General features: G+C 47.6%; 2 protein-coding genes across 2 annotated transcripts in view; one reads left to right on the forward strand and one right to left on the reverse strand.

Moving 5' to 3' along the window:
* The window catches only part of FLVCR2 (FLVCR choline and putative heme transporter 2), a 228,292-nt gene that overhangs the window by 30,686 nt on the left and 171,555 nt on the right, over positions 1–26,051 (reverse strand). The gene's annotated exons all lie outside the window — the stretch shown is intronic.
* On the forward strand, positions 2,014–22,273 carry TGFB3 (transforming growth factor beta 3). Its single transcript, XM_035108132.2, has 7 exons — positions 2,014–2,771; positions 10,191–10,354; positions 11,340–11,469; positions 15,667–15,774; positions 17,191–17,365; positions 18,087–18,240; positions 21,326–22,273. Exons 1-7 carry the CDS (start codon positions 2,426–2,428, stop codon positions 21,482–21,484), a joined length of 1,236 nt encoding a protein of 411 aa, XP_034964023.1. The 5' UTR covers positions 2,014–2,425; the 3' UTR covers positions 21,485–22,273.

Here is a 26,051-nt window from a genome sequence, read left to right on the forward strand (position 1 = left end):
ATATTTGTGTTTTTTTTGTTTTCTTTTAAACTAAATTTTATCATGCTTTTGTTGTTCATTTATGCTGCATTTTGTAATCCACTTTGAACATTATTTTACAGTAGTGTCATACAAATATTTTAAAACAAATGCATCTCACTTGTGCTTATTTCTTTCTAAAGAAATAATTTCTGGCATTTTTCCACCCTAAGAGTTCCTAAAACCGTGCAACAGGTGTGCTATTTCTGTAGCAACTACAAAGATTTCTCATATGATGGAAAGGTCACATTAGGTAAGCTTTAACTTTCGATGTGCTGTTTAGTAGCTGGAAATAACTGGGAGGCGGACACTACGCCAAGTACCCAACCCACACTTTTTTCGGCTCAGGGACAAGCTTTCTTGGAAATCGCTCCAAATATAAACAAGGACGCCTGGCAGCCACTTCACCGGCGCAGCTTGTCCGCCAGAGGGCACCGTTCGCTTGCCTTCGTTACTCTTGACTCTCAGCCTCCGGAGATGTTTGTAAAATAAATGAAGCGGGGCCCGCCTTGATCAGGTCTAAGAAGTGCACAAGCCTCAGCCTCTTCCCTCAACTCACAACCTCCCCTTCGAAGGTGTACAATATTTTAAAAAGGAAAGCAGAACCGGGGGAATAAACTCGCCAGATTGCGTATAGCCAGTTTTGCGAGATCAAACCTTGATGTCTCTCCATCACGAAGTTATTGTTTTCTGGCACAGACGTAATTACCATGTCTGCTCAGAAGTAAGCCCTATTGAATTCAACGGGGCTTACTCTCAGGTAAGACATTGGCAAGAAAAGTGATTGAAGGATTGATACCAAGGTTCCCCCCCCCTGTTGGCATTTGGTCATTCCCAGGGAAAAATCCGGACTCGGACTACATAATTCGGCCACAACCCATCCATCCTACAATCATCCCATTGGTTTCCGTCAAGTTTCCTTGCGAGCAAGGCTGCGGTCCTCAGCAGCGCACCAAGAACTCAACTCCGTTTGAACCAGGGGGACTTCTTGCGCCCCCACCCCCAATCCTGTAAAACTCTGCAATGAAGGTCGGGGTGCAACTGTCACCATTCACACATCCTTTAAACCCTATCTGCTGGTAACGACCCGGACAGAATTGTGGGCGCTTCTCCAAATGCGTGGGGTTGAGGCTCCCATCGGGGGCGGCCACCATCGGGTGAGAGGGTGGTTGGTCTGGATTCATGAATCTGGCGGTCAGAAGCGGAATTCTCTGGCCAACCTTTCATTCGGAGGTGGGGGGAGTTGGCAGCATACATGAGAAAACTTGTGATGCCCCCTTTCCCCGGAACCGCAGATCATGCGCGAGAAACAGGGCCTGGAGAGACAAGCACCCCCACCCTAAATCAGCGCAGTACGTGGGCGTCAATATGCCTGTGTGCACGTATCCCCCCCTCCCCCGCGGGCCTTTCCACAGGACGCGCCTGTTTAACACATTTAGAACTGTGCTGGACGCGCAGGCTGGGCTGGGAGAGCTCCCTCGCTCGCTCCCCCTTTGCCCGTCCCAGAGACGTCATGGGAGGGAGGTATAAAATTTCAGACGAGAGGAGCAGAGAGAGGCAGTGTGTTTTGTGAGGGCGCGCAAAGGAAGAGGAGGAGGCGGCGGCGGGACAGGGGGGCGCGAGAGAGAGAGAGACGCGAAGGGGGATCGGCGCCGGGGAGCCCCGTCGAGCTCGAGGGGAGCCGTGGGGAGAAGGGGCGAGGCGGACCAAGGGGAAGGAGACGGCCGCCTGGCACCTGGAGACGGCGGAGAGAGACGCAAGCACAAGCAGGCAGGCAGCCGGCCGGCGACCAGCTCAGCCAGCGCCAGCGGGTCTCCCGCGACGGCGCCCGCTTTCTCCCTTCCTCGACGGCGCCAATGAAGCCGAGGCGCAACTCGTGAAGCGCCTCCGCTTCGGCCCGGCTGGCGGGGGAATGGCGACTAAGCGGGAGGCATGAGCGGGGCGCGCCGGCCGCCGCAAGTGCTCTCCCGGGCACGCCTGACACGTGCGCTCCCGGCTGCGCCTCCAGGGCTCCTGGCTCCGGAGCCGAGCCGCCCCGCGTAATTGTGAGCCCGGGGTGCAGCGGGGGCGCGCAGGCGCGGCGGTTGGACCCCCCTCGACGGCCGCTGTGCGCCTTCGGACTCATGGAGAGGGACCCCGGCAGGGCGAGGCGCCGATCCACTCCCTCCTCCCGCTCCTGTTGCCCGAGTGCTGCCCGCGCTTCTTCCTAGAAGTCCCCCCTCGCTCCCGCGGCCGGGGAGTTCCTTCATGCACCTTTTCGCCGAGCGCCGCCAGCCTGCAGGATCCGCCTCGTCGTCGGCGCCCTTTTGCGCGCGCGCGCTTTCCGCCGAGGGGGCGTCCCGCCGCCGTTGCCGCCGCCGCTTCCTCCTCCTCCTCTCCCCGCTCCCTGCCGTCACCGCGCCTGAAGATGCACTTGCACAGGGCTCTGCTGCTCCTCTCCTTGCTGAGCTTGGCCACCGTCAGCCTGTCGCTGTCCTCCTGCACGACGCTGGACCTGGAGCACATCAAGAAGAAGAGGGTGGAGGCCATCCGGGGCCAGATCCTGAGCAAGTTGCGCCTCACCAGCCCCCCGGAGACTCTGGGGCCGAGCCACGTGCCCTACCAGATCCTGGCTCTGTATAACAGCACCCGGGAGCTCCTGGAAGAGATGGAGGAGGAGAAGGAGGAGAGCTGCTCCCAGGACAACACCGAGTCTGAGTACTATGCCAAGGAGATCCACAAGTTTGACATGATCCAAGGCTTCCCGGAGCACAGTAAGTCCTGAATCCTGTGTTCCCGAAAGGGCTTTTGTTGGGGGGGGGGTTGATGCCTAAGATTCACAGTGGAAAATCAGATCCTCAGAGGCTGCCCAGGTAGCTTGGAAAAGATGTTTCTATGCAACTAAAAGCTCCAAGGTGGGGAGAGGATTGGGTGAGCACATCTGACTTGGGTTACTCTTAAGTCCATTTTAGGGATGGAAAGTTGAGGCAGAGTGGTACGGTTACATGGGTACGCTGGGATTTGAACCCAGGTTTGAAGACCCAAGGCTTGGTTCCCTGGATTATTCTGGTTCTCATAAATGCCTGGGGGTTCCAGGTTGCAGGGATGGAGAGAATTTCTCTGCCTGAGCTGCTGAAATCAGGAAGGCAGTGCCTTGGCAGCTGAAATGCCTTTTCTCTAGGATGCAGAATCCTGTCCAGCCAAGAGGTTGGCAACAGCTGCCCATTGCACCACTGACTGCAGTGCATGTGCTGTGAGTGTATGCCAAGGCAGTTGTGCTGTTGCTGTCCTTGCATATGGACAGCCTTGCACACATATTATCAGCTATTCAGCTAATCTAGCATTAGATGCACTGTCTGTCTTTGCAAAGACTTGTGTGTGTTGCCAGTGTATGTTTTGGATGCACCCGTATATCCTAAGCAGCCATGAGTCAGGAAGGAATGTTTGTGTGTCCAGGTTGAAGTGGGGGGGAAGCATTCGAGTGAGAGAATGAAATGCATCTGGCTGTGAATTTGTGGCAGATGTACTGAAGTGTGGGTCTGGCTGATTTACATGTAAGCTGTGCGCTCTCTGTACATTGACTTTTGTTCATATGTATCCATGTTTTTTGTACCCGCAGTAAACACTTTTCAAAACTGGGCCTGGAATCTTGGCAAACGCTTAGAGTGCATAGGCAGGTTTTCCAATCATCTGGGGGCTGTGAGATCCTGGCAAAAGCCATGTTTCCTTTTGCTGCCATTAGGTGTCCTCGTGGGCTCTTGAATTACAGCAGAGCGGTTTGGGGGTGGGAAGAAGGATGAGGCCAAGTGCTGTTGAGGGAGGGGTGCCGAAGGCAGCAACCGGAGGAGGATGGCAGGAGTATCTTTCAGGATGTTGATCAATGGGAAGAGGTTGGAGGAGATGTGGAAATGTGGCTCAAAGGCAGGCGCCCAAACAATACGGGCTTCGATGTTGTGCACAGTTTGGGAGCAAGTCCCATTGAAGAAAGCGAGCCTGGCATCTGAGTAAATGCGCCCCAGGAAAAGGCTGGCAGAAGGCTAACTTGCTTTGAAACCCTGAGCTATGGAAGGCAGGCACTTGCTGTGGAAGAGCCCCCTCCCAGCAGGTGAAGAAGCCGAAGCAGCGTTGGCACCAGGGCAAGCCAGAGCTGAGCCAGCTCTCAGTGTCTTGGAATAACATCAGCCCCAAATCCAGCCAATGAACAGGAAACAGAGCCAATGTCTAGAAAACTAAAGTAGGAGGGGTGGAAGGAAGTGGGAAAAGAGAGACTGAGAGGGAGAGCGGGGAGGGACGTACTTCAGGATTGGGAGAGAAAAAGCGTTAGGAGGCTTGGAAGCCAAAACGTATCCTTGAAGGGCTGAGCAGATACATTAAAATGTTCCATATGTGAGTAGCGGTCACCACAAATACAGGGCAAGAGTTCTTCCTTGTGGGGTACATGCACACATACCGGTACATGAACACTAGGCAAAGTGAGGTAAGCCGAGTTGAGTGGATTTGGGTTATGTTTGGCGAAGCGGGCATGTGGCAAGGAGGGGTGGGCATGATCAGGCATAGCCACAACTGTTCAACCCACACTTAGATTTGCAGCCGTAAGGGGAATGTAAGGGGAAATGTTCAGCCACTGAAGCCCTTTGGCTCAGATCCACTCTGTCCACCGCCCCAACACACCACTGTGGTCGCCTGATCTGAGTAACGCAGGAGCTTTGCACAAAAACAAAACAGTGTGGATGTCTTTCCAGGCAGGAAACCATTTTTACCAAGTGGCTCCCCACACAGTTTGGGCAATACCAGCTTTGCCAACCAGCACTATCCCCACCTCAACAAAGAGGGTTTGTGTTAGCATGGTGGAAGTGGCCATACCATGTGAGGGGCCACTTTACACAGAGAGCTTTCCATGTGAACCTACGCACTTTCCTTTTCAAGAGGGGAACCAAAGCCAGCATCCAACAAAATAGATGCATGCTAGTGCATGGACTTTTGACTGCAGAAACTAAATTCCCCCACCTCTCCTCTCCCTGTGTTGAGGGCATGCGGTGGAGAAGGAGTAGGATCTTTTATGGTTGGGTGCTACCCCAAGTCTCCAAATGGAGTCTAAGAAGAACAACTGGGGGCGGCCCAGAGAGCAAGCCGAGGGGAAGCATGGAGGATGAGGAAAAGGAGGTGGGAAAAGCTGGAGTAACAGGGCAGCCTCTTCCAGATGCAGAGGAGATGGTGGCTGAGCTACTAACAGGAAGGAAGCACAGTAGAGCAGCCAGATCCTCTTTATCAGTGGCAGGGAAAAAGAAGGTGCTCAGGAGGCTCCACAAAGATGCAGATGCTAAGCAGATGTTGTGCATCTGTGTCTCCTCACATGGAGGGGTGGTAATGTGGAGTCCTAGAGGCTGAGCCTATGCAGATGTGGAGTCACGTCAGGAGGTATCAGCTTTTCTTAGCGCTGCTGTTGCAATGCCATTGCTGCGATGACAGCCAACCATCATCTGTATTGTTATTCTTGCCCAGCTTCCCAGTACAGCGAGAAGTTCCAGAGGGGCAGCGCCTACCTAGACTGGAGACTGGCTGGAGTTTTGTAATCTTCAACATTATTTTCAAATACGCCGGTAGAGCATGCAGTAGGTGGAAGAGCACATCTTAAACACCTTGACAGTTGATCCAGCTGCTCCACATCAACTCTCCAGGGAAGAGCAGTCAGGACCCAATTTTTTTTCAACATCTGACAAGAGTGTAAAACTCATCTCAGCGCTCTCTGTTTCTCCCATGAAAGCAAACCAACCCTGCTGGTTTAAAACCTGGTTCTGTTATTCTGTTTGTGTACAGAGCCAGATTACATCAGTAGGGAAAACAGAAGACTTGAGGAAGATCCAGCCATTGAGAGCAACTGGACTACAATGTCCTGAACAAAATCTTAGGAAGCAGTAACTTTCCCGCCAGCTGTGAAGGAGATTTCTGCAGCTCCTTCTCGCTCCATTAACCCACTTCTGTATTTTGCTCAGTGGGTCCTGCCTCTTCTTGATGATGTAAATTCCAAACCCAGAGCCAATTTGCTCACTCCAGTTTCAGGATCAGTTCTCTGAATGATCCTTCTGAAAACAATTTGGGAAAATATAGCTGTTGTGAATGGGTCCAGGGAAGTCCTTGCACCCAAAACCAAATGGGAGCTTTAGAGGAGACTGCTTGAAATGTTATCGAGTGGCAGGGGCACATAGCATCTCCTCTGTTCTATCTACCTGCATACTGGTAGCGAAGCCATTCAGGAATATACAGTAACATATTCACACATTACATTCCCACAAGTATTTGGGTATAACGACTGCAAAAAACAACAACATGTGAACCAGTCCTGTTGTTTCATGCTGGAATAAGGTATTAAGGTGCCAATGCAGCTAGATTCATTTGTCGAAGTGAATGATTCCCGATATTCATTTGACCAAAGCACTGCATAAAAGTTACATGATTAATGTCATGATATTTTTTTTAAAAGTCAGAATAATTCATCTAAATGGATGAGGGAAAGAAAGGTGTCAATAACCATTAATAATGGATCTACATTTATGGTGAATCGGAGCCTATGACCCGGCAGATCCTGTTGGATTCCAGCTCCCATCACACCAAGCAGCATGGCTTGGTTGTAGCCCATCAAGATCTGGATGTCCACTGACTCCACACATCTGATGCAGAAGGACCATGCCATTGCCCCAAGATGCTCTTGATTAAAGTTAGACTCGCCGTAAATAGGAAGTTGGAACCCGTAAATCACTACGAAGAAGCTGGGGAAATGGAGGGGAGGTTGTCAAGCTCCTTTTGTAATAGATATGCCCCCCCCTTCATTTGCTGCGAGAGGAAACATGGCAGCTGCTGGGCTTCTCCCTGCCATGCATCATGCAGCTGTGCTGATGCTCATGAAGTTTAAAGCCATGGGGAATGCTATCTAGAGGAAAGGAGGAAGCAGTGAGACATGGAAAAGTGGTTGGCCCAAGGTGAGCCTATTCCAAATGCTAGAGCAGTGTACTTGGGTGTAGAGAGAGAAAGCACAGGCCAAGACAAAGGTGGAAGGGGTGGCGAGACTCTCAGAAGAAGCTGGTGGAGAGGTGCTGCCAGGTAGAACTGGGCTGCTCTGGCAAAATGGCTTTAGTCTACCGGGCAGGTATACGTGCTCAGTCTGTTACTGTGTATCTCCACAATACAGTGATAAGAGCTGAGCCACAGACTCCATGGGCAGAGGTGTCACCTCTGTTGGTCTTTTGGGACCAAGTTGTCTTCATCCCAAGAGACGCCGCTGAACTTGGATCACAGGGAGAAAGATGGGGTTGAAATTTAGCCATAGCGAAAGCAGTGATCTGCCTTGCAGAAGTCTGTGGTGCTCCAGCCACTTGCCTGAGCAATGGATTCGGCCCCATGTCTTGAAAGAAAAGAAAAAAAGAGGGGTGGCTGATGTTCAACTTTCCCATGGCTCTGTCCCTCTGCCAGGTGGTGATTCAGAATGAATGCAGAGCCAAAGCCAGTCTCCTCCCCGTCTTTCTCCCTCAGGAAGCAGGGAGAGCCTTATTCCATGGAGGGTTTCAGGATTGATACAGGCAAATCTGAGCTTACACACACAGGAAACTGTTCTGGCTCCCAACCATCCACCAGATACCTTGCAAGTATTTGTCCTGTTCCAGGACTTTGGTCCAGCAGGGGAAGTGAGATAGCAGGAGGAGGAGAGCTTAGCTCTGATAGGAAAGCAGACCCGATATTTTAGGAGCAGCCTCACATCCTTGTTCCAGATGGTGATAAAAGAGGAAGTTCCCTACACATGCACACAAACACGCCCTGCATTTCATCCCTGGGACAGTAGTGCATCGCAAAGAGAGAACGGGTGGCTGCGGTCCATGTTTAGCCTCAGCGTGGCAGGCTTCCCAAAGGGCCAGGCATGCTTGTCAAAGGCAGCTGAGAACACCACAGCTGTGTGCCTCTGGGGAAGCCGCCTCTGCATGTGTGTGAACTAAGAACCTCGCCCAACCCTCCCCTGGTCTTTCTAAATATTCCAGTCCGACTTTGGTGGCCAGGGTGCAACTGGCCATGTTTTACTACAGGGACAGGCAACCTGCAGCCTTTAGCCTCTGCCCAAATTCATGTGGCTGTTTGCAAACAATCTAGCCATCCCCCAGAAGCTGGATGGGCAGGAATGAAAGAGGAAGGGAGGGAGAGAGAGAGAGGAGGGAAGGTGGGAGGGAAGGAGTTTCCCCATCCACTTTTGCCTCTGATCCTGCCCACAGCCTTGTCTCCCACCAGCATGCGGTCCTTGACAGATTACCCTCCACCCCTCAAAAAAACCAACAACTCCAGGTTTTTCACTCCTGCTTTCCTATGCATGTAAACATCTATCCTTTATAAGTTTTACAATTGTTGCTTGTCCCAAGCATTGGGGATGGAATGAGTTTAAAGCAGGGGTAGGCAACCTAAGGCCCGGGGGCTGGATGTGGCCCAATCACCTTCTCAATCCCGCCCACAGACAGTCCGGGAATCAGTGTGTTCTTACATGAGTAGGATGTGTCCTTTTATTTAAAATGCATCTCTGGGTTATTTGTGGGGCCTGCCTGGTGTTTTTACATGAGTAGAATGTGTGATTTTATTTAAAATGCATCTCTGGGTTATTTGTGGGGCCTGCCTGGTGTTTTTACACGAGTAGAATGTGTGCTTTTCTTTATAATGCATCTCTGGGTTATTTGTGGGGAATAGGAATTCATTCATTTTTTTTCCAAAATATAGTCCAGCCCCTCCTCATAGCTGAAAAAGGTTGCTGACCCCTGGTTTAAAGAAACAAACGAATGGGCAGTATAAGAGAGAGAAAACTAAAATGCAACCAGTGTTTTAGTAGTGAATGTCATGTGCTTGGGACACAGGGCTTCATTGTTCCTTGATGCCGAGAATTGTTAATCCACTTACAGGAATAGCAGCTCAGTAGAAGCCACAGCTACCTTCCACACTACCTGTGACTTGGTGACTACATGCGACTATTTCACACTTGATGCCCTAAGCATGTTTGCTGTGGTTTTATTGGTTCTGCAACAGGGTTTGTGGCTGTAAGCATGTAAGAGTGTGAAAGATTTGCATTTCCAAAGTAATGGCGATCCTGTGCCATATGTACAACTATATATACTCGTGCATACCTAGGGAATCCCCCAAGTCTGTAGAAACCACTGTCTTCTTATTGGGTGTCCCTGTTTCCTCTTCCAGTCTGGTAGTGAACTTGGGTGGTCAAGTGCCTATTGGAGACTGCGATGGTGCATTCCCCTCACCTTTGTTATGTGTATCCAAGTGATTCTTCCGTGAGACACGGGAGACCATCCATACCCCTGAGCTACTGCCAGGAACGGAGCTATGGGCAAAATGATATGTTTTATTGAGCCATTGTAATTCAGTGCATTGTAATTCAATGAAGTTCTTGAATTTAACATATGGTTTGTTGGTTTATTCCAGGGGTCAGCAAACCTTTTCAGCAGGGGGTCGGTCCACTGTCCCTCAGATCTTGTGGGGGGCCAGACTATATTTTGAAGAAGGGAAAAAATGAATGAATTCCTATGCCTCACAAATAACCCAGAGATGCATTTTAAATAAAAGCACACATTCTACTCATGTAAAAACATGCTGATTCCTGGACCCTCCGTGGGCCAGATTGAGAAGGCGATTGGGCCGCATCCAGCCCCCGGCCTTAGGTTGCCTACCCATGGTTTATTCCTTGCAGCGGAGGCTGGTCCTTTAGAGTGAGCAGGGCACTGTGCCACCAAACACAGTCTGCCCCCATTTGCCAACAGGGGGTGGCCCTGGCTGTCAGTTTCCTCCTGCTTAGTCTCAGTCTTGCCCAGGCAGAACCAGCAGGGAAGGGGTGGTAATAAAATGAGAATTAGTTGGCTCTGCCTGCCATTGACTCCACCAGCAGTAAGTCTCCTCCCCTGGCATCAGCTACCACTGATTCCTTCAGGCCAGCATAGCAAAACCACTGTCTACCATGACAATGCTGAAGGCAATGGGGATTTTTCTCCTGCAAAAGCATCTACAGTTTAGGGAGAAGAATCAAGGCGCAGCTAGACCATCTCAGCTATTAATAACGCTGTCACCAAGTGCTGAATTTATGAGCCTGAGATCCTCTCATCTGTTGGATTATGGGCCATCCTGGCTAATAGGTTATTTCGGTTCCTTCTTTTTCTCTTAAGATGAACTGACTTACTGCCCGAAAGGCGTAACTTCCAACCTGTTCCGTTTCAACGTGTCTTCGGCTGAGAAGAACAGCACCAACCTCTTCCGGGCTGAGTTTCGGGTCCTGCGAGTGCCAAACCTCAGTTCGAAACGCACAGAGCAGCGCATTGAACTCTTTCAGGTGAGCAAGCTCAATGCTGGGGCAGAGTGAAGTGTCTAGTTGCCGCCCCACCCCCAAAATATAAATGCTAACAACTGGGATCCTCTGTTATTGAACACCATTTAATGTTATTTCTCATAATGGTGTTACAATATTCTGCACCCAAAAAAGAAATGTGGGAGGGGAAGAAATGTGCAAAGCTGTAGCATTAGGGGAGTGTTTTGTAAATCTCCATCCTCCTCCCATTTTCACATTTGTTTTCTACATCTTATTTAACTCCCGCATTTAAAACAAACACTGTTGTACTTCAGGGAATAGCCTGATGTAATTAAAGAAACAATAGAGCGTTGGAACATTGTATATGTTCCAATGCTCTGTTATTTCCTTACATACATTAGGACTCAGGGTTTCCCAAAGTTGGGTCTCTGGCTGTTTTTGGACTACAATTCCCATCATCCTGGAACGTAACCCTCACATAAATGGGGAGTTGCCTGTACGATGTTTAGTTGGACCCTTAGTACCTTCTTTGCCAGCATTGCTTTTTGAGTGTTTGTGGTGACACGCTGGAAGCAGAATCCTGTAAGCAGTGGCACAAGACCAGCTGGCCCATGCGCAAGGAGACAGCACATGTGGAATTTTCCAGCAGTTTTCCATCCGATTAGCTGCCACTTGCCTAGCTGTTGCGCAGCAGATCAGCCTTCGGTTTCTGACTGGCCTCCTTGTTGCGTTTCATCACACCCGGTCAATCCTCGTGTGTCCTCCTGTATATTTTCACTTCTTCCTGTCTAAAGAATGTACAGAACTCGGAGGGATTCTCCTCTGCATTGAGCAGCAACTATTTCGATGCGTTCTTGGGCTTCATCGCCTTCGTATCCAGCAAATTGGTAACACACAGGAAGCGTGCAAATGTTTGTATGGAGAGGATTGTCCTAGTCCGTTCTAGTTTGGGAAGACACACTTGTTGCTGAACTGAGCAGGGGGTCTTGCGTGTCTCCTCCCGATGCAGATCCTGAAGCCTGATGAGCACATTGCAAAGCAGCGCTACCTCAGTGGCCGGAATGTGATGACGCGGGGCTCCCCCGAGTGGCTGTCCTTCGATGTCACGGACACAGTGCGAGAATGGCTTTTGCATAGAGGTGAGTGCATTAGGAAGCAGGTTCAGGGACCCTCTTTGTCTGGATCAGGTGGTCACACAGACATGTCTGTCAATTACTCGTCACCGAGAGTGAACTACTCGCCATTCACAGCAGAATGTTTAAATTGTTTCCACTGTCCATTTTTCTTTTAGAGTTTCCTGACCCTCTGTCTGTCTACCCCAACAAAATGAATGCAAGATGTTATATTTTGCCCCGAGGGGGAGGCAAGCTGCGGCAGAAATAAGCTTTCAGACAAGATTTATTTCCCATTTTTGTTGTATAATTGTTATTGATAATTTAATAATAATTTGGTGTAAATGGCTTTGTGAAGTTTATTATTACTCAGTTAATAAGTAATGTAAATGAGAACAAGAAATATAGTACATATTTGCAATTAATCAAGGAAAGGGAATACAAATCAAAATAGGGAGTGCTAAAAAGAGGATATTGACCTCAGAGAAAGGCATTGCACTTGGCATGAAATCTGTGGCATTCAGTCATATTTATTTCGACCTCCCCATTCCTCCAAGGGGCTCTGAGTAGCATAAACCTCCTTCTTTATCCTCATATCTTTCTTCTTTATCCCTGTGAGGTAAGTTAGATTGAGAGGGAATGGCCAGTTGAAGGTTACCTATTGACTTGGTGGCTGAGTGGGCATTTGAACCCGAGTCTTTCCAGTTATAGTCCAACAGCTCTACAAGCCATTCAGACATGCAAATGACCATTTTGATGCAGATTTTTAATCTGTGATATTTGATGTATTTTAATGTTTGTTGGAAGCCGCCCAGAGTGGCAGGGGAAGCCCAGCCAGATGGGTGGGGTATAAATAATAAATTATTATTAAATTATTATTATTATTATTATTATTATTATTATTATTATTATTATTATGCTCACTCAGTGACTACAGCATCTGTGAAGCAGACAAAAGAGTCTAAATTTAACCAGTAATAACTGTCATCAATTCATTCTATTTTGTGAGGAGGTAAGCATTCTGACAGATTTCTCAGCAGCTTCAGATATATGAGTAATTAACTTCTCTGGGGGAAGGATGCTTTTGAGCAAAACACTTCACTGGATTTCCATCATCCTAAGTAATAATGCTGTTCAGAGAGTTCGCTGATTGATAGTTTTGTCCATTTCTCAAGTAGTTCATTAACCTGCTCCAGTTCTTAGATAAACAGACTGAAAGGCCAAAATCAGAGGGAGAAATCCCGTCCATGCTACAAAAAATCAAGGCAACTGACTTGTAAGGGAGTCCCATACTTGTAAGTTGAGAGTGGCCCCCCACTGCTTCTGTGGCTGTTCTTGCCAAGCTACTGCCAACTCTGTTGCTTGACTCTGCTGTTGTGCACAACGAATTGCACAGAGGGTAGACAAAACTAGCCCAAGGAAAGTTGGGAAGGTCAGATGGGTGGGGGAACCCAGCCACAAAGGTCTCATGGGCAACTGGTATCCTGACTGCAGGTGGAGGTTGCTGGCGTGAGACTGTCAGTAAGCCAGTGCCACTGATTCGGTGGTACCACAAGCCCCTCAGAGCTGTGCCAGGGTTGTGAGGGGGTCTTGACAAAGTGCCATCAGATCTTGACAAAGTGCCACCAGATGGCCCCTCTGCAGCTGCCATCTTTGTTTTCTCAAAATGCCGTGCCCTTGAAGTTCTGTCATTCCAGGGCACTGTGGGTTAAAAGAAAAATGTAAGCCCTCACTGGTAGTTGCCATGTTTTTGTGACATCATGACTCTTTGTTTGTTTGTTTTAAATCAACAATGTTCGGGAAAGTTGAGGGGACATACCATTTCAGAAAAAATAAGAGCCTGAAGCAGAGATCCTGTCAGATGTCACCATTGGCAGGCTTCACCACTGTCGTACCAGCACCGCTGTAACACTTCCATTTTCAGATTTAGCATGTAGAGGCCATGCTCTAGTCTACATGCAGGGCCAGCTCTAGGGGTATTCTGGGTGGCACGGGGCGCCAGGGCGCTGGCCCGGTACGGGGGCACCGTGCGGAAACCATGCTGCGCACTGCGCCTGCCCACCAACCGCGGCAAGAAATGGAGCGGGGCGGGGGCGCCGGAGTGATCTCCACACCATGATGCCAGGGCGTCCGACGTGCTTGAGACGCCCCTGTCTACATGCACACTTGTTGCACTGGCACACCCTTACGAAGGTGGAATTCATGCAAGGGGGTGCACCAATGGTCAGCTACAACATTGGGCAAAATCTGTCACCCCATGATAAACCCAAATGCACATTCATACAACACACATTGAGCCGATGTCTACTCTGTCTTAGAGGAATTGGCAAGAAATTTGCTCCTGTTTAGCACAAGAAGCTGCTGGGCATGAGGGCATCTTGAGGCAAGAATATTGATTCATAGTTGGCCTGTCCTTGCAGGTACAGTCGTATCTTGATGCCAGTCAAAGCTGGTATGCAGGCAATAAATTCTAGGAGGAGAAGCCGATTTTACGCTTCTTATATTTTTCTTGGCCAGAGTCCAGGGACTGAACCATTGGTAGTGCAAAGCTGTTAATCTGAATAGTAGCATGCACGTCGCATAGCTTTTGATGTAGGTGACGCTTGGAGATACAAGCAGCAGGTACCTAACCCAGGGCTTTGCGGCTTGTGCAATATAACAGTTGGCGCAGGGCTCGGCATTCATCAGAGAATAGCAGGAGAAATGCTGGCAGCTATAGAATTCAAGATGTGGGATTCAGCAGCTGCCACCAGCTGGGAAGATTAGACAGGTGCTGAGAGCCAATGGCTGCTTCTAGCTTGATCCTCGAGAGCCTTAGACAATTCCTCTGACTGCAGCTAGCAATGTCCACTTGCGCAGTATATGTTGGTTACTGCTTCTTCCCCCCACCCCTTGCCAGAACTTTCAGATTCCATGACAATGCAATGCAAATTCAAGGTCGAAATTACGTATGTAAAATGGATAAACCTGTGTTACTGTTCCCAACAAAGACCCCAGTTGCAGCATTTAGGGTTTTGTGGTTGTTTTGTTTTTGTGGCATTTCTGACCTGTGGTACAGAATTCCAAAAAGAAAGTTTCTTGTTAGTCTCAACCATTTATATAAAGGCAAGGACAGGAGAGTAGTGCAGCCTAACGCTGTTCATATTTACTTAGAAATCAGTTCTGTGGGATTTCTCCCACCAAATTATCAGAGGTCTGGAGCCTTGAGTGTCAAGAGTCCTCTCTTTTGTGTGTTTTCTGATTGGGCTCTAAATCTTATTATAAACATAATTCAGGAAAATCCTGCTTAAATGTTAATTTCCACATTATATTTGAGCCTTCACATGATATAAAAACTGCTTCTGGAACTACAGTCAAACCTCCGTTTGCGACCGCTTCGGTTTCCGACCACCGCGGCCCCGGAAGTGTTTACATCCGGGTTCCGTGGCGCCCGGATGCGCAGAATCGCTCTGCAAAGCACACACATGCGCAGAATCGCTCTATTGACACTTCACGCACGCGCAGAAGCGTGCATCAGGGAGCGGCCAATTCGGGGAGTGGCCGGCTCCGTGGAACGGATTGCGGTCGCAAACCGAGGTATGACTGTATAGTGAAACATGGCAAAACTATAATGGAATATAGTGCAAGTTTAGCAGTCATTTTCATAATATTTGCAGACTGATTTTTTTTCTGGAAGGAAATTACATAGTTATGAGCACTAAACTTGCAGTATATTCCACTATAGTTCTAGCGATGGCTTTTATGTGGTGTGGAAGCTCAGATGTAATGCAGAACTTAAAAGTTAGGGGAAAGTTGCAAAAATTGAATAAACTGTCATGTGAATGTGGATAGAATCAAATTTCGAGATTGCTGCCAAAGAGCAACCTGGGTCTGCTTACCTGCCCCCCCCCCAATATCTCTCCATAGCATCTTCCCTGTCTTAATGTCATTACATTATGCATTTTCCTATTCCTGCCACTGGCAGCCAATGTTGGGGAGCAAAGTTTAGGAACCTGGATGATGTCAGGACATGAGCTGGTTAGCAACATGGAGCTGGTTAGGAAAATGCAGCATTTGGGCAAAAAGTCCATATTCGCTGCATGTAAAACATAGGAGAATGTCAGTGCTGTTGTCTCCAAAGAAATTAAACACTGGTGGGACAAAGGAAATGGAATTGCCAAAGAACCGTTTGGATTGCAGGGACATTAAGTTGCTAGTTCTCATGAATTCTTTCTCTCCCAACAGAATCTAACCTGGGACTAGAGATCAGCATCCACTGCCCATGTAACACCTTCCAGTCCAATGGCGACATCCTGGAGAACTTGCATGAGGTGCTGGAGATCAAGTTCAAAGGTAACAAGGGAGAGCTTGGAGGGGGGAGCAGCGAAATGGGCTACCAGGAGAAATTAATCCCATCTACATTGGAGTGTTTTTAAAACATTCTTTCTGTGTGGGTTTTGTTGTGTTTCTTAGCAATAAACCTGTGTAGCGGGTTGTCATAAGAGGGCAGGGGGTACCTCAGAAGTGTGGAGGCACAAATGCATGGGTTTAATAGTAATCTTCTTTCTGTGGGGAATCTTGGGAACTGTGGTTCTGTGAGGGATGCTAGGCAATATTTTGTTGGAAGCAGCCCAGAGTGGCTGGGGAAGCCCAGCCAGATGGGTGGGGTATAAATACCGTAATAAATTATTACTATTATTATAAATTATTCTAACAGCATTCTAAGCACCTCCCCCAAACAACAGATCCCAGGACTCTTTGGGGGAAAGGCTATGACAGAGAAACTGGCACAGAATGCTAAAGTGAAGGGAAACGGTATAATCAAGGGTGGATCTGCTATGAAACTACTGGGCCCCTAATCCTGGAGGGGCCCCAAAAGCAACTTTAATCCACATTGCTTAAATTTTTTAGGTCCAGTAAGACCCAATTTGAGTCGCATGACTTAAATGGATTAGGTTGTTTGGTTTTTTGTATATATGTCAACAGTCCCAATGTTTTAAGAGTCAGTCACACAGATGTTGTCAAGGTGTGGTAATCTGCCATGGTACAACCGCAATGAAGAAGATAACAGTGGTTACCCCGCCTCTTGGTTGCTGGTTGTGAAGGGGCCCCCATGACAGTTCAGGCTTCGGGGCCCCCAAAATGTAGGCCCACCACTGCATATATGCCTTATTTCATAAAGGTATGGGAAGCAGATACATTGCTGAAGTTAAAGTCTCTCTGGAAAACTTGGTTCTGATGTGTTCTTGGTTTGACTCTCGTTTCCAGCTGTCATGATGTGGGCATGAAGAATTTGGGCATCTGGCCTGAGGTGGCACAGGCAGCCAGGGGCTGAGTTAGGTTCAACATTAGCAGCTGCCTGGCTTTGGGCCCTGGGCTGTGGCCACAATACCCACAGGCTTCACGTCCTGGATATTCCTTCTGCTGCACAGTTCCAGTCATCTGACATCTTCCTTAAGCCATTAATCTTCCTCGGCCTTTCTTGAGACTGAAACCAGTAACAAGAGGAGCAGATTAATGGCTCCACCATCGGTTTACAAATTATAAAGCAAATGACCCACAACACTTGGTTTCAGGCTAAGAGGACACCTCATTTCTCCTGGCAAGGCTGGCGGCAGTCCTTACAGAGGAACCTCACAGGGGCCAGGCTGCTGGAGAGTTTCCCAAGCTGCCCTCCTGTTAAACATCCTTCATGGGTTCCAACATTTTCCGCTGCAACTCTAGAGCAGCCATGCGGTTTTGCTGATCCCCTTCCCCTTTCCCATTCAGGCATTGAGAGTGAGGACAGCCACGTGGGGCGCGGGGACTTGGGGAGCTTGAAGAAGCAGAAGGACCTGCACAACCCCCACTTGATCCTGATGATGCTGCCCCCCCACCGGCTTGGGAGCCCCGCCCTGAGAAGCCAGAGGAAGAAAAGGGCGCTCGACACCAATTACTGCTTTAGGTAAGCGATGGATCCCTCTCCTTCCCTTCCACCTCACCCCCTGGGGTTAACTGTGGCTCCACCTGTTTGCTCGGCAGCTGCAAGGCTGGCAATTGGCTAGTTTTTCTTTTGTTTTCATGTTTGCACTGGGATGGGGAAACGTTCTGGAAGCCCGATGCAAAGCAGGGGTGGCTAGTTCAGTCAAATATTGTGGCCATGCCAGGTGCTTGACAATGAGGGATGCCTTTGAGTTTCGCATTTCCTGCTTTGCACATGCAGAGCTCAATTGCATGCCATGTTTCCCTCAGTTGTGGTGAAATAGGAATTCAGGGTCACACACTTCTGATCCTGCTCTAGGCATTTCAGCCTGCCTGATCACAGGACCCACACTCCTTCCCCATGTGCTGTTTTGGTGGTTCCCCTGACCCTCCCCCAGAGCCATTTGGAGGGGGGCCGGGGGAACACTCCATTGTGCAATAGGAAGTCCTTGCCCAGAGCTTTCGCCGATGGACTTGTTAGGCGAGTAGTTACAAATTTAACCAATTCCAGTCAGGCAGCAAAACTTAATTTGGGCTGCCATGTTTAGCTGGTAGACTTCAAATCCAGCTTGCTAGGTCACTAGTCTGGCCTACTGCTTGTTTGGGCTACCAGCACCTCCAGCAACAAGTGAAAACTATGGTGCAGAGGAGAAGTTCCTCTTTCTCCAAAGCCCTTGATTCCATTTCAAACCTTTTTGTTCCAGGAACATGGAGGAAAACTGCTGTGTGCGTCGCCTCTACATTGACTTTCGGCAAGACCTGGGCTGGAAATGGGTCCACGAACCCAAGGGATACTTCGCCAACTTCTGCTCTGGACCTTGCCCATACCTCCGCAGTGCAGACACAACTCACAGCACGGTACATCAATTCCTTAATATTAGCAGGGAACCTAGAATTTGGGAGCTCTGTCTCCCCCAACTTAAAAAAAAAGCATAGTTTCTAGTAGCTCACAGAACTGTTGTTGGCATCCGCCTGTCTCAAGAGACAATTGAGTGCCCCTCCAAGGTTGAAGTCAAACTGCTGTGTTAGTTCATCAGGTCACAAGCCTGGGCTGAGTGTAGGAAGGTCCAGGGCTGCCCAGATGACAAGACCCCACCCCACCCCACTCGTCTTCGCTGATGTGTTTCAAAGGAAAGCATAGCAATACATTTAGCTACAGAAGTTGCCAGTACCGGTAGAAGGCACACAAGGCCTTCGGGGTGTGAGTTTGAAGGAAATCTGTATAGAGAAATGGCATTTCCTAATTCTTAGAGCTATTTTTTATTTTCTTGTTTTATAATGCTCAAGACTTTGATCTGCCTCATGTTGAAGTGTGGCATGACTGATGGAAAGGCACTCTGCAGACACTCAGAATCAGTACCAAAGTTTAGAGTGGTTTGCTAGCAGTTGGTATTCTACCCAGGTATTCAGTTTCACATGGAATGAGAATTAGATTTAGTCCTGGGTTCAGCTACCACCTCAGCTCTGTACTCACTTTCAGGCCTTTGGCAAATGGCAACCTCAGTAGTTGCCTTTCTGTAGAATGGGTGCGCCTTTGAGCAAACTTGAGAATAATCGTTGATGCGTCTTGGTTGAGGCTGTCTCTTCTTGTGCTGCTGAATATACCTGGTTGCCTCTGGCATGTTTCCTCATGTCCTCTTCATACTGGAAATGGGATGAATTATGCAAGTTACCATAAATGTACTTCTGTTCCAGTTGGAATATTTTGGGTGGGGAACGGAATAGAGGAGGGGAAGGAGTCATATGCATAATAAATGTAGTAAGGTACAGGATGTGTAGGAACTACAAAGTAGGAAACGAAAACTGGGAAAGGGCAAGGCGTATAAAAGTCAGTGGGATCCTTCCATCCAAACCCATCCTGATTTCTGAGATAGGTCAGATGTTGTATATTTTAAATTTTGCTCTCACCTGTGCAGGCCGCAGACTCCCTGCCCCCAATGATTCTGGTACATGTCCCTGAATTTGTGTGGCATAGTAGATTCTACAATCCATAGTGCAGTTTGCAGAGATGCCTATTTCTAAGCACTGCAAGCATTTCCTGGTTGTGGCTTTTTGTAGAGGAGATCTATGTTATCCCTAGTGGCTGGTCTCAGCTGCTCAGTCAAGCTGCGTTGGCATCTGTACAGCATAGGCAGCTTCCGTTGTTCCTTGATGACCCAACAAGAGAAATCCCTGAAGAGAGCCCTATGGAAGACGGGGTAGTGTTTTTCTGGCAATATACTTGGCAGCAGCAAGATTTTAAAGGAAGTTGATGTTATGTCATAACCTCAGACTAAAATGACAGAAAACCAGTGCATGACAGATGGTGTGCTATGGTCTCAAGGGAGACATTTCCTAGAGCATGTGGAAAGGGCAAAACTTTATAATGGAGAGAGGCCATTGTGAGAGTTTCCCCAATTGTTGTTGTTTAGTCGTTTAGTCGTGTCCGACTCTTCGTGACCCCATGGACCAGAGCACACCAGGCACTCCTGCCTTCCACTGCCTCCTGCAGTTTGGTCAGACTCATGTTGGTAGCTTTGAGAACACTGTCCAACCATCTCGTCCTCTGTCGTCCCCTTCTCCTTGTGCCCTCCATCTTTCCCAACATCAGGGTCTTTTCCAGGGAGTCTTCTCTTCTCATGAGGTGGCCAAAGTATTGGAGCCTCAGCTTCACAATCTGTCCTTCCAGTGAGCACTCAGGGCTGATTTCCTTAAGAATGGAGAGGTTTGATCTTCTTGCAGTCTATGGGACTCTCAAGAGTCTCCTCCAGCACCATAATTCAAAAACATCAATTCTTCCCCCCAATGCAGCTCAGTAAAATGCTATTACTTAGGTTGTGAGCCCTATTGGGATAGATATGACCTAGATGAAGCTGCCATAAGCTGCCTTGAGCCCACAGGGCAGGGCAAGGTTTAAATATAATTAAGGAAAGACACAGTGTAAGAGGATCTGTTTATTAGGAGTGAAGGGAAGTTCTGGCTCCTATTCCCGAAGGAGGAAAACCCTTCACTGGTCAAATTCTAGTAATATGCAGGTGTGCCAGCAGCACGGTGAAGCTGTGAAAAAACAGTCAAAGGTGTCCATTATGGAGAAGCCATTAGAGGCGAATTCCGTAACCCTTGTCATTTCAAACCTTAAAATGAATGATTTATGAGAGTTTAGGGAGAAGCTGAGGACTAGAATGTGTGCCATCATTGTTAGCATTGGGCAGGGTTATGTAGGCCGAGGAAAATTGTTGTTCTTTTACAGTAAGGCAGACTCCTCAGTAGAGAGGCATTTTTAGCAGGGATAAAAGCAGATTGTGACTCTTTCCCCCCATAAATCACCAACACCCCTCTTGCATGAAAAGCAGCAGCCTTTGGGGAGAAACACTGCTCTAAGGTTAGATGTTTAAAAGAGTGGCTCAGATCCAAGACTAAGGAGGAGGCGGAAGAATCTGTCAGTCTCCCAGGGCTCTGATCTGGCACTCCCTCTTTCTCTCTCTGGCAATATATGAGATGGAGCAGAGAGAGACCTCATTGGATTTGTAGAGGATTCAAAAAGCTGGGAGAGAATGTAGATATCCGAGAGGGACTGGATTAAATCCAGCATGATCTGGAGATGCTGGCCAAAGCAAGTTGATTTTTTTCAGCTGTTTTTCTTGAAATTCAAACAGGGCCATAGGATGGTTACACCCAGGGTTTTTTGTTTTTAAAATAGCAGGCTTTGCTTATTCAAATGCAGTGTCGAGGTCTGAGTGCTACAGGGCTGCACTCGTGTTTCTTACTTCAGGCTGGGCTTCACTCAGCTGCTGCAAATTAATAACCATATTGCCTAACAAGCTGTTAAATATGTTAGTGGCGGAGCTGGGTGTGGTAAGCTACACAGTTTAAGATCATTGAAGGGAAAGCATGTTTTCTGCCTAATGGCAATTTGTGTTTTGGCCTAAACAGATTCCTGTTTTTCCCCTGCTTGCTTTTCCAGGTACTTGGCCTATACAATACACTGAATCCTGAAGCATCTGCCTCCCCTTGCTGCGTGCCTCAGGATCTAGAGCCTCTCACAATCCTGTACTACGTTGGAAGGACCCCCAAAGTTGAGCAGCTCTCCAATATGGTGGTGAAATCCTGCAAATGCAGTTGAAAGGGACCCAATGTCAACCATTGCCGAGAAATTGCAACGATCCGTTCTCTGCTCCCAGGTCAAAAAGAAACAAGTACGTACTTGAAGGAAGGCACTGTAATCTGGCTTTTCTTACACTGCAGTCAAGGACAATCTACCCACTACGAAGACCTCTAATTAAAAAAAAAACACCCACCTCTCTGCCTTCATGCCTCTCTTTTTCTTTGGGAGTTACTTTTGCAGTATGGAGGCCAGGGAAGAAGACACACATACCGGCTAAACATTTAGTGGACAGAAAGAAGCAAATGAGGAAAAATTCACTGAAGGAGGGGACGATTAGCAGAGCTGTGGACATTTGGCAGGAACAATGGGACTTCTTATCCCACCATTTGCTTCTCTGCGAGCCCAGACTTTCCTACAGAGTAACGAAGATTTCCTTATGAAGGAACGTAATACTTTCTTAGAACCAGAACATATTGGACATAATTATTCTACATACAAATGGGTGCAGGAGTCAGTGGTCTCAACTTCTCAGAACGACCACTTTAGAGAGGACCTCTTGACTATGGCGAATTCTCACAGCTTCTCTCCTCCTGGAGTCCCTGCTCAAATACCTCTGGGTAAGAGTGGGCAGCAAACGCAGGATTCTTCAAAGTAATCTCTAAAGGACCCTGCACTTGCTGTGGTGGCTAAGGTATTGTAAGGAAATCTGCACATCTCTTGCACAAGGACCTGGCCCAGGCCATACCTGCCAAGGTTTTATTAAAAAGTATTAACCTCAACTATTGTAAAAATAAATAAATAAATATTTTTTGGAATTGGGAATTTTCTGTTCAAACCAGTTGCTTGGTCAGAGGAGGGGAATGGGTAGATGCACCAGAACTGCCAAAATTGGCTCCTTTCCGACAGCCTGCTGTTCTTGATAGAGATCTTTCATGCTGTGGTCTGAGGGATTGGAGAGCAGATAGAGAACTTGAGCTTGTTTTCTGCCGAGAATGAAGTCGCTTAGTTTACCATGAACATTTGGTTGATTTTGGTTCTTGGTGAACTAGTCAGGTCACTTTACCATGAACATGATAATGATGCTGTTTACTTCAACCACATTTTGCTCTCCTGTGAAGCTGCTTTATACCAAAGCTATTCTTCATTGTCCTATTATGTTTGGGGCTGCCAACTCTGGCTGGTAGCAGCTCTCCAAGGTCTCTGGCAGGGGTCTCTTGCAGCTGTGCTATCCCACATCGTTTTAAGTGGAGAGATCAGGAATTCAACCTGGGACTGGTTCCATGTGCTCTACCATTGACCTCTTTCAGGAATGAGGCCAATAAAAAGGGGGCCAACTCTGCTCTTGTTGGTCCTTTGCCCTTCTACTTATGTTTCATTTTCACATACTTAAGTGAGGGGCTGTGACTGATCTGCAATAATCCAGTTCTCCTTGCTTGCATTTCCTCCTTTTCCACCACAAGCCCCACTCCATCGCAGTGACTCTGCTGTTTATGCTCACTCCTCTGCTTTTCTCGTGTGTGGTCTCCCATCTACATCAGCTTAGTACCAAGCTCGCCTGCCAATGAGATTAACCTTCTGCCCCTCACTGTGGTCCTGAGCCAGGCTAGGGTTTCCACACCTGTAATCTGGACTGGAAAAAAGCTTTCCCCAATATTAATAGCTGGTGCAGACAGGCAAGAGTTGGGAGCAAGGAGGTGAGCAAAAGTGTCAAGGCCCTGATAAGGATTGGGGTGGGTGGGTGTGCCTCCAAGTTGCTTGTTTTTTAAGCCCGCCATGCAATTGCTGCTAGTCTGTTTCATTTGATCCTTAGCCAGATAAATACTGGTGATAAAAAATACATGTGGACCTCCCCCCGCCCAACGCTTTTTCATAGGTAGTCTTCAAGGGCAGGGGGGGGCACATCTGGCCCTTACCCTGGCACCAGTTTGAGCTCATCCAGATTGAGATGCACTTTTTCTAGAACTGGGAGAGTGATCTGTGCCATCGCCTCTGCAGCCCTTTCAATTAAACCCCAACCAAGCTCCTGTAGCCCAAGTCTATCGCTGTTCATTCTCTACCATACTTGCTTTAATTCATAATTTCAAGCATTTTTTAAAAGGGATGTGAAAAACTGTAGTTAGAGCAGCTGGGCTGCTGTCAATCCATCATACAGGCATTCTTTGGCCGAGTGCCTGTGACAGGGAAATTCATGCTTGGATAAGAGGATACGTGCCCACTCATTGCCTAACTTTTGGCATTTTGATTTCTCTTTAGGTCTCATTGACCTGTATTATTTTTTCAGCCCCCCCCCCCCCCAATTCTGATCCTGCTGTTGAATAGCAAGATGTTATCCTTCTGGGCAGAAACTAATTGAAAACACATTAGCGGCCCAGCGCAATTTCCCCCCACCAGCATAGATTAGCTGATACACATTTTGGGTTTCACATGCTGAGGTTGCATTTTTATTGCACGGTTCATGGCCAGAGACTTACCCATTCCCATTATCCTCAGTCTCCTTTCTCTATCAGCAAATTGTGGAGTTGCTCTGTTCAGCCTTTTCCCAGGACCATCAACCCTTTCCAGAGCCTTGGGCCTAGTCTGGAATCTCCCAGCATAATGAAGAACTAAACCCTTCCCTGCCCCATTCAGTATCATAAGCAATGAGTTTTACCATCAAGGGATAAACAATTTGGGATGTGATCTATTGATTCCAGAAGACTTGTTTTTCCTATGCTGATGTATTGTAGCTTTCTGGAGGTTGGTGACACCAGAAAATTGTCCCTCTGCTTCTGGGCAAACTCAAAGCATAGTCAAAGGACACAATCTCAGCCATGTCTCCATGACTGTTTGAACCTATCACTACATGAACTTGAAGGTGGTAACTACTTGTTGCCCATGATGGACAGCACAGCTCAGTCAGTAGAGCATGAGACTCTTAATCTCAGGACAATGTGTTTGAGCCCCACATTGGGCAAAAGATCCCTGTATTGCAAGGGGTTGGACTAGACAACCCTTGTGGTCCCTTCCAACTATACAATTCTGATTCTAATGGCAAACATGGCTGTCTGACGTCAACTGGAGTGAAACGTTTTCCTTTCTTTTAGGCAAGGGTAAGTTCAGACAATGACTAGGATGAGCCTTTTTCTGCATGTTTGGTGTTTGATCCCTTACACTTAAATCTATTGGCCTGTCAGACCTTGTAGGGTTGCTTGGTCATTCGAAAGGAATGTCAAGTCTTGGTGTGTTTTTTTGAACATTTTTCTTTGCTGAACCTGCGTTTTGTCCTTGGGTCTCTAACAAATTCCCATGGATCTGCAAAGAGGATTGAGCTGGAGATTGGGGTGCTTACTAACCTGATCTGCAAATCTGTATCCATGCCTCAGCTTTGTAGCCAGTTCCTATGTCTGGCCATAATACATTAATCACCATTGCCTGATATGTTAGCTAGGCTGTGACCAGGGAGAAATCGGTTCATGAGAAAATGGTTTAAAGGCCATCTTCTACATCCTTGAGAATGTTTGGCTCTGCTGTGGTGATCTTTTCTTCCCAACGGTAAGTAGCTCAGAAGACACGAGCTGATGACTAATGTTCACAGTGCAGAAGGTGTCTACTATCGTCACATGCATCATGGCTGCTGCTAAGGGTAGTACTGTAAGCAGCATGTCTTCCAAGGGGATCTTCACCATGAACAGTTTTAGCACTTAAAACAGCTTGTTTACCATGTGACAAACCACTTAGGAAACATCTGCATTTTAGTCCACAGCTTCGGCTAACTCTCCAACCCACTTATGTGGGAATGGAGACAATAATTTATGAATACCATAAGGAGAAAACTTGAGTGATGCTGCCCTTTTCTCCCTGGACATTCATGACAGTACTAAAATATTCATTAAGAGTCTGCCCAAGTACGTGTTTCCCCTTCTATCTGTCCAGTTATGGTACAATGTAGCTCTAGCATGTAAGAAGCAGTTCCTTGGGATGGCAAGATTCCTACATGGTGTGGACTGTTATGCTGGGTGGGGAGTGCAAACTGATTTTCTCAGTCAACATCAGGAGAGAAAAAATTAGAAAGAAACCCCAATACTGAACAGTTTCATAACTAGTCTGTGAGCCTATGTAAACTTCCCTGAGAGTAAGCCCCGCTGAACACAGTGACCCTGAGAAGACAGGCATAGGATTTTGCTGTTAAGCTTGCAAGTAGTGAGGGCAGTGTAATGAACAAAGTGGCCAGTTTGGACAAAAATGAACAGGGACAAACTCCTGTTCTGTGACTGAGTAAGATATTTGTTTGGTTTGCAAGACTCTCTCCAAGCCCAGCTTGCCTCACAGGATAAATGTAAAACACTTAGAATGCTGAATGGTGTGGAAATGATAAATAATGTACTGTTTCCATGCTCACGCAGCTGATCTGAAGTGACAGAACCCTATTAGTGGGATCAGTCTGGGCTCTGGAAACACAACTTCAGTATGGAAACATAAGAAATGTAAAGAAATGAGAGGGAAAATCAACGTAATGCATGAATAATAATAAAGCCTTCCACTGCAGTAAAATTAAATGTCAACTAATTGGAAGGACTTTTACCCAGCATAATAAATGTAAATTTTA

This window comes from Zootoca vivipara, chromosome 1, assembly GCF_963506605.1.
Source record: "Zootoca vivipara chromosome 1, rZooViv1.1, whole genome shotgun sequence".
NCBI lineage: Eukaryota > Metazoa > Chordata > Lepidosauria > Squamata > Lacertidae > Zootoca > Zootoca vivipara.

Excerpts from the sequence above, each read along its gene's own strand:
- TGFB3 (XM_035108132.2), top strand. The coding sequence starts at position 2,426 with ATGCACTTGCACAGGGCTCTGCTGCTCCTCTCCTTGCTGAGCTTGGCC. Across the intron at positions 10,355-11,339 it reads AGCGCATTGAACTCTTTCAG|ATCCTGAAGCCTGATGAGCA; the intron begins GTGAGCAAGCTC and ends CTCCCGATGCAG. Across the intron at positions 11,470-15,666 it reads AGAATGGCTTTTGCATAGAG|AATCTAACCTGGGACTAGAG; the intron begins GTGAGTGCATTA and ends CTCTCCCAACAG.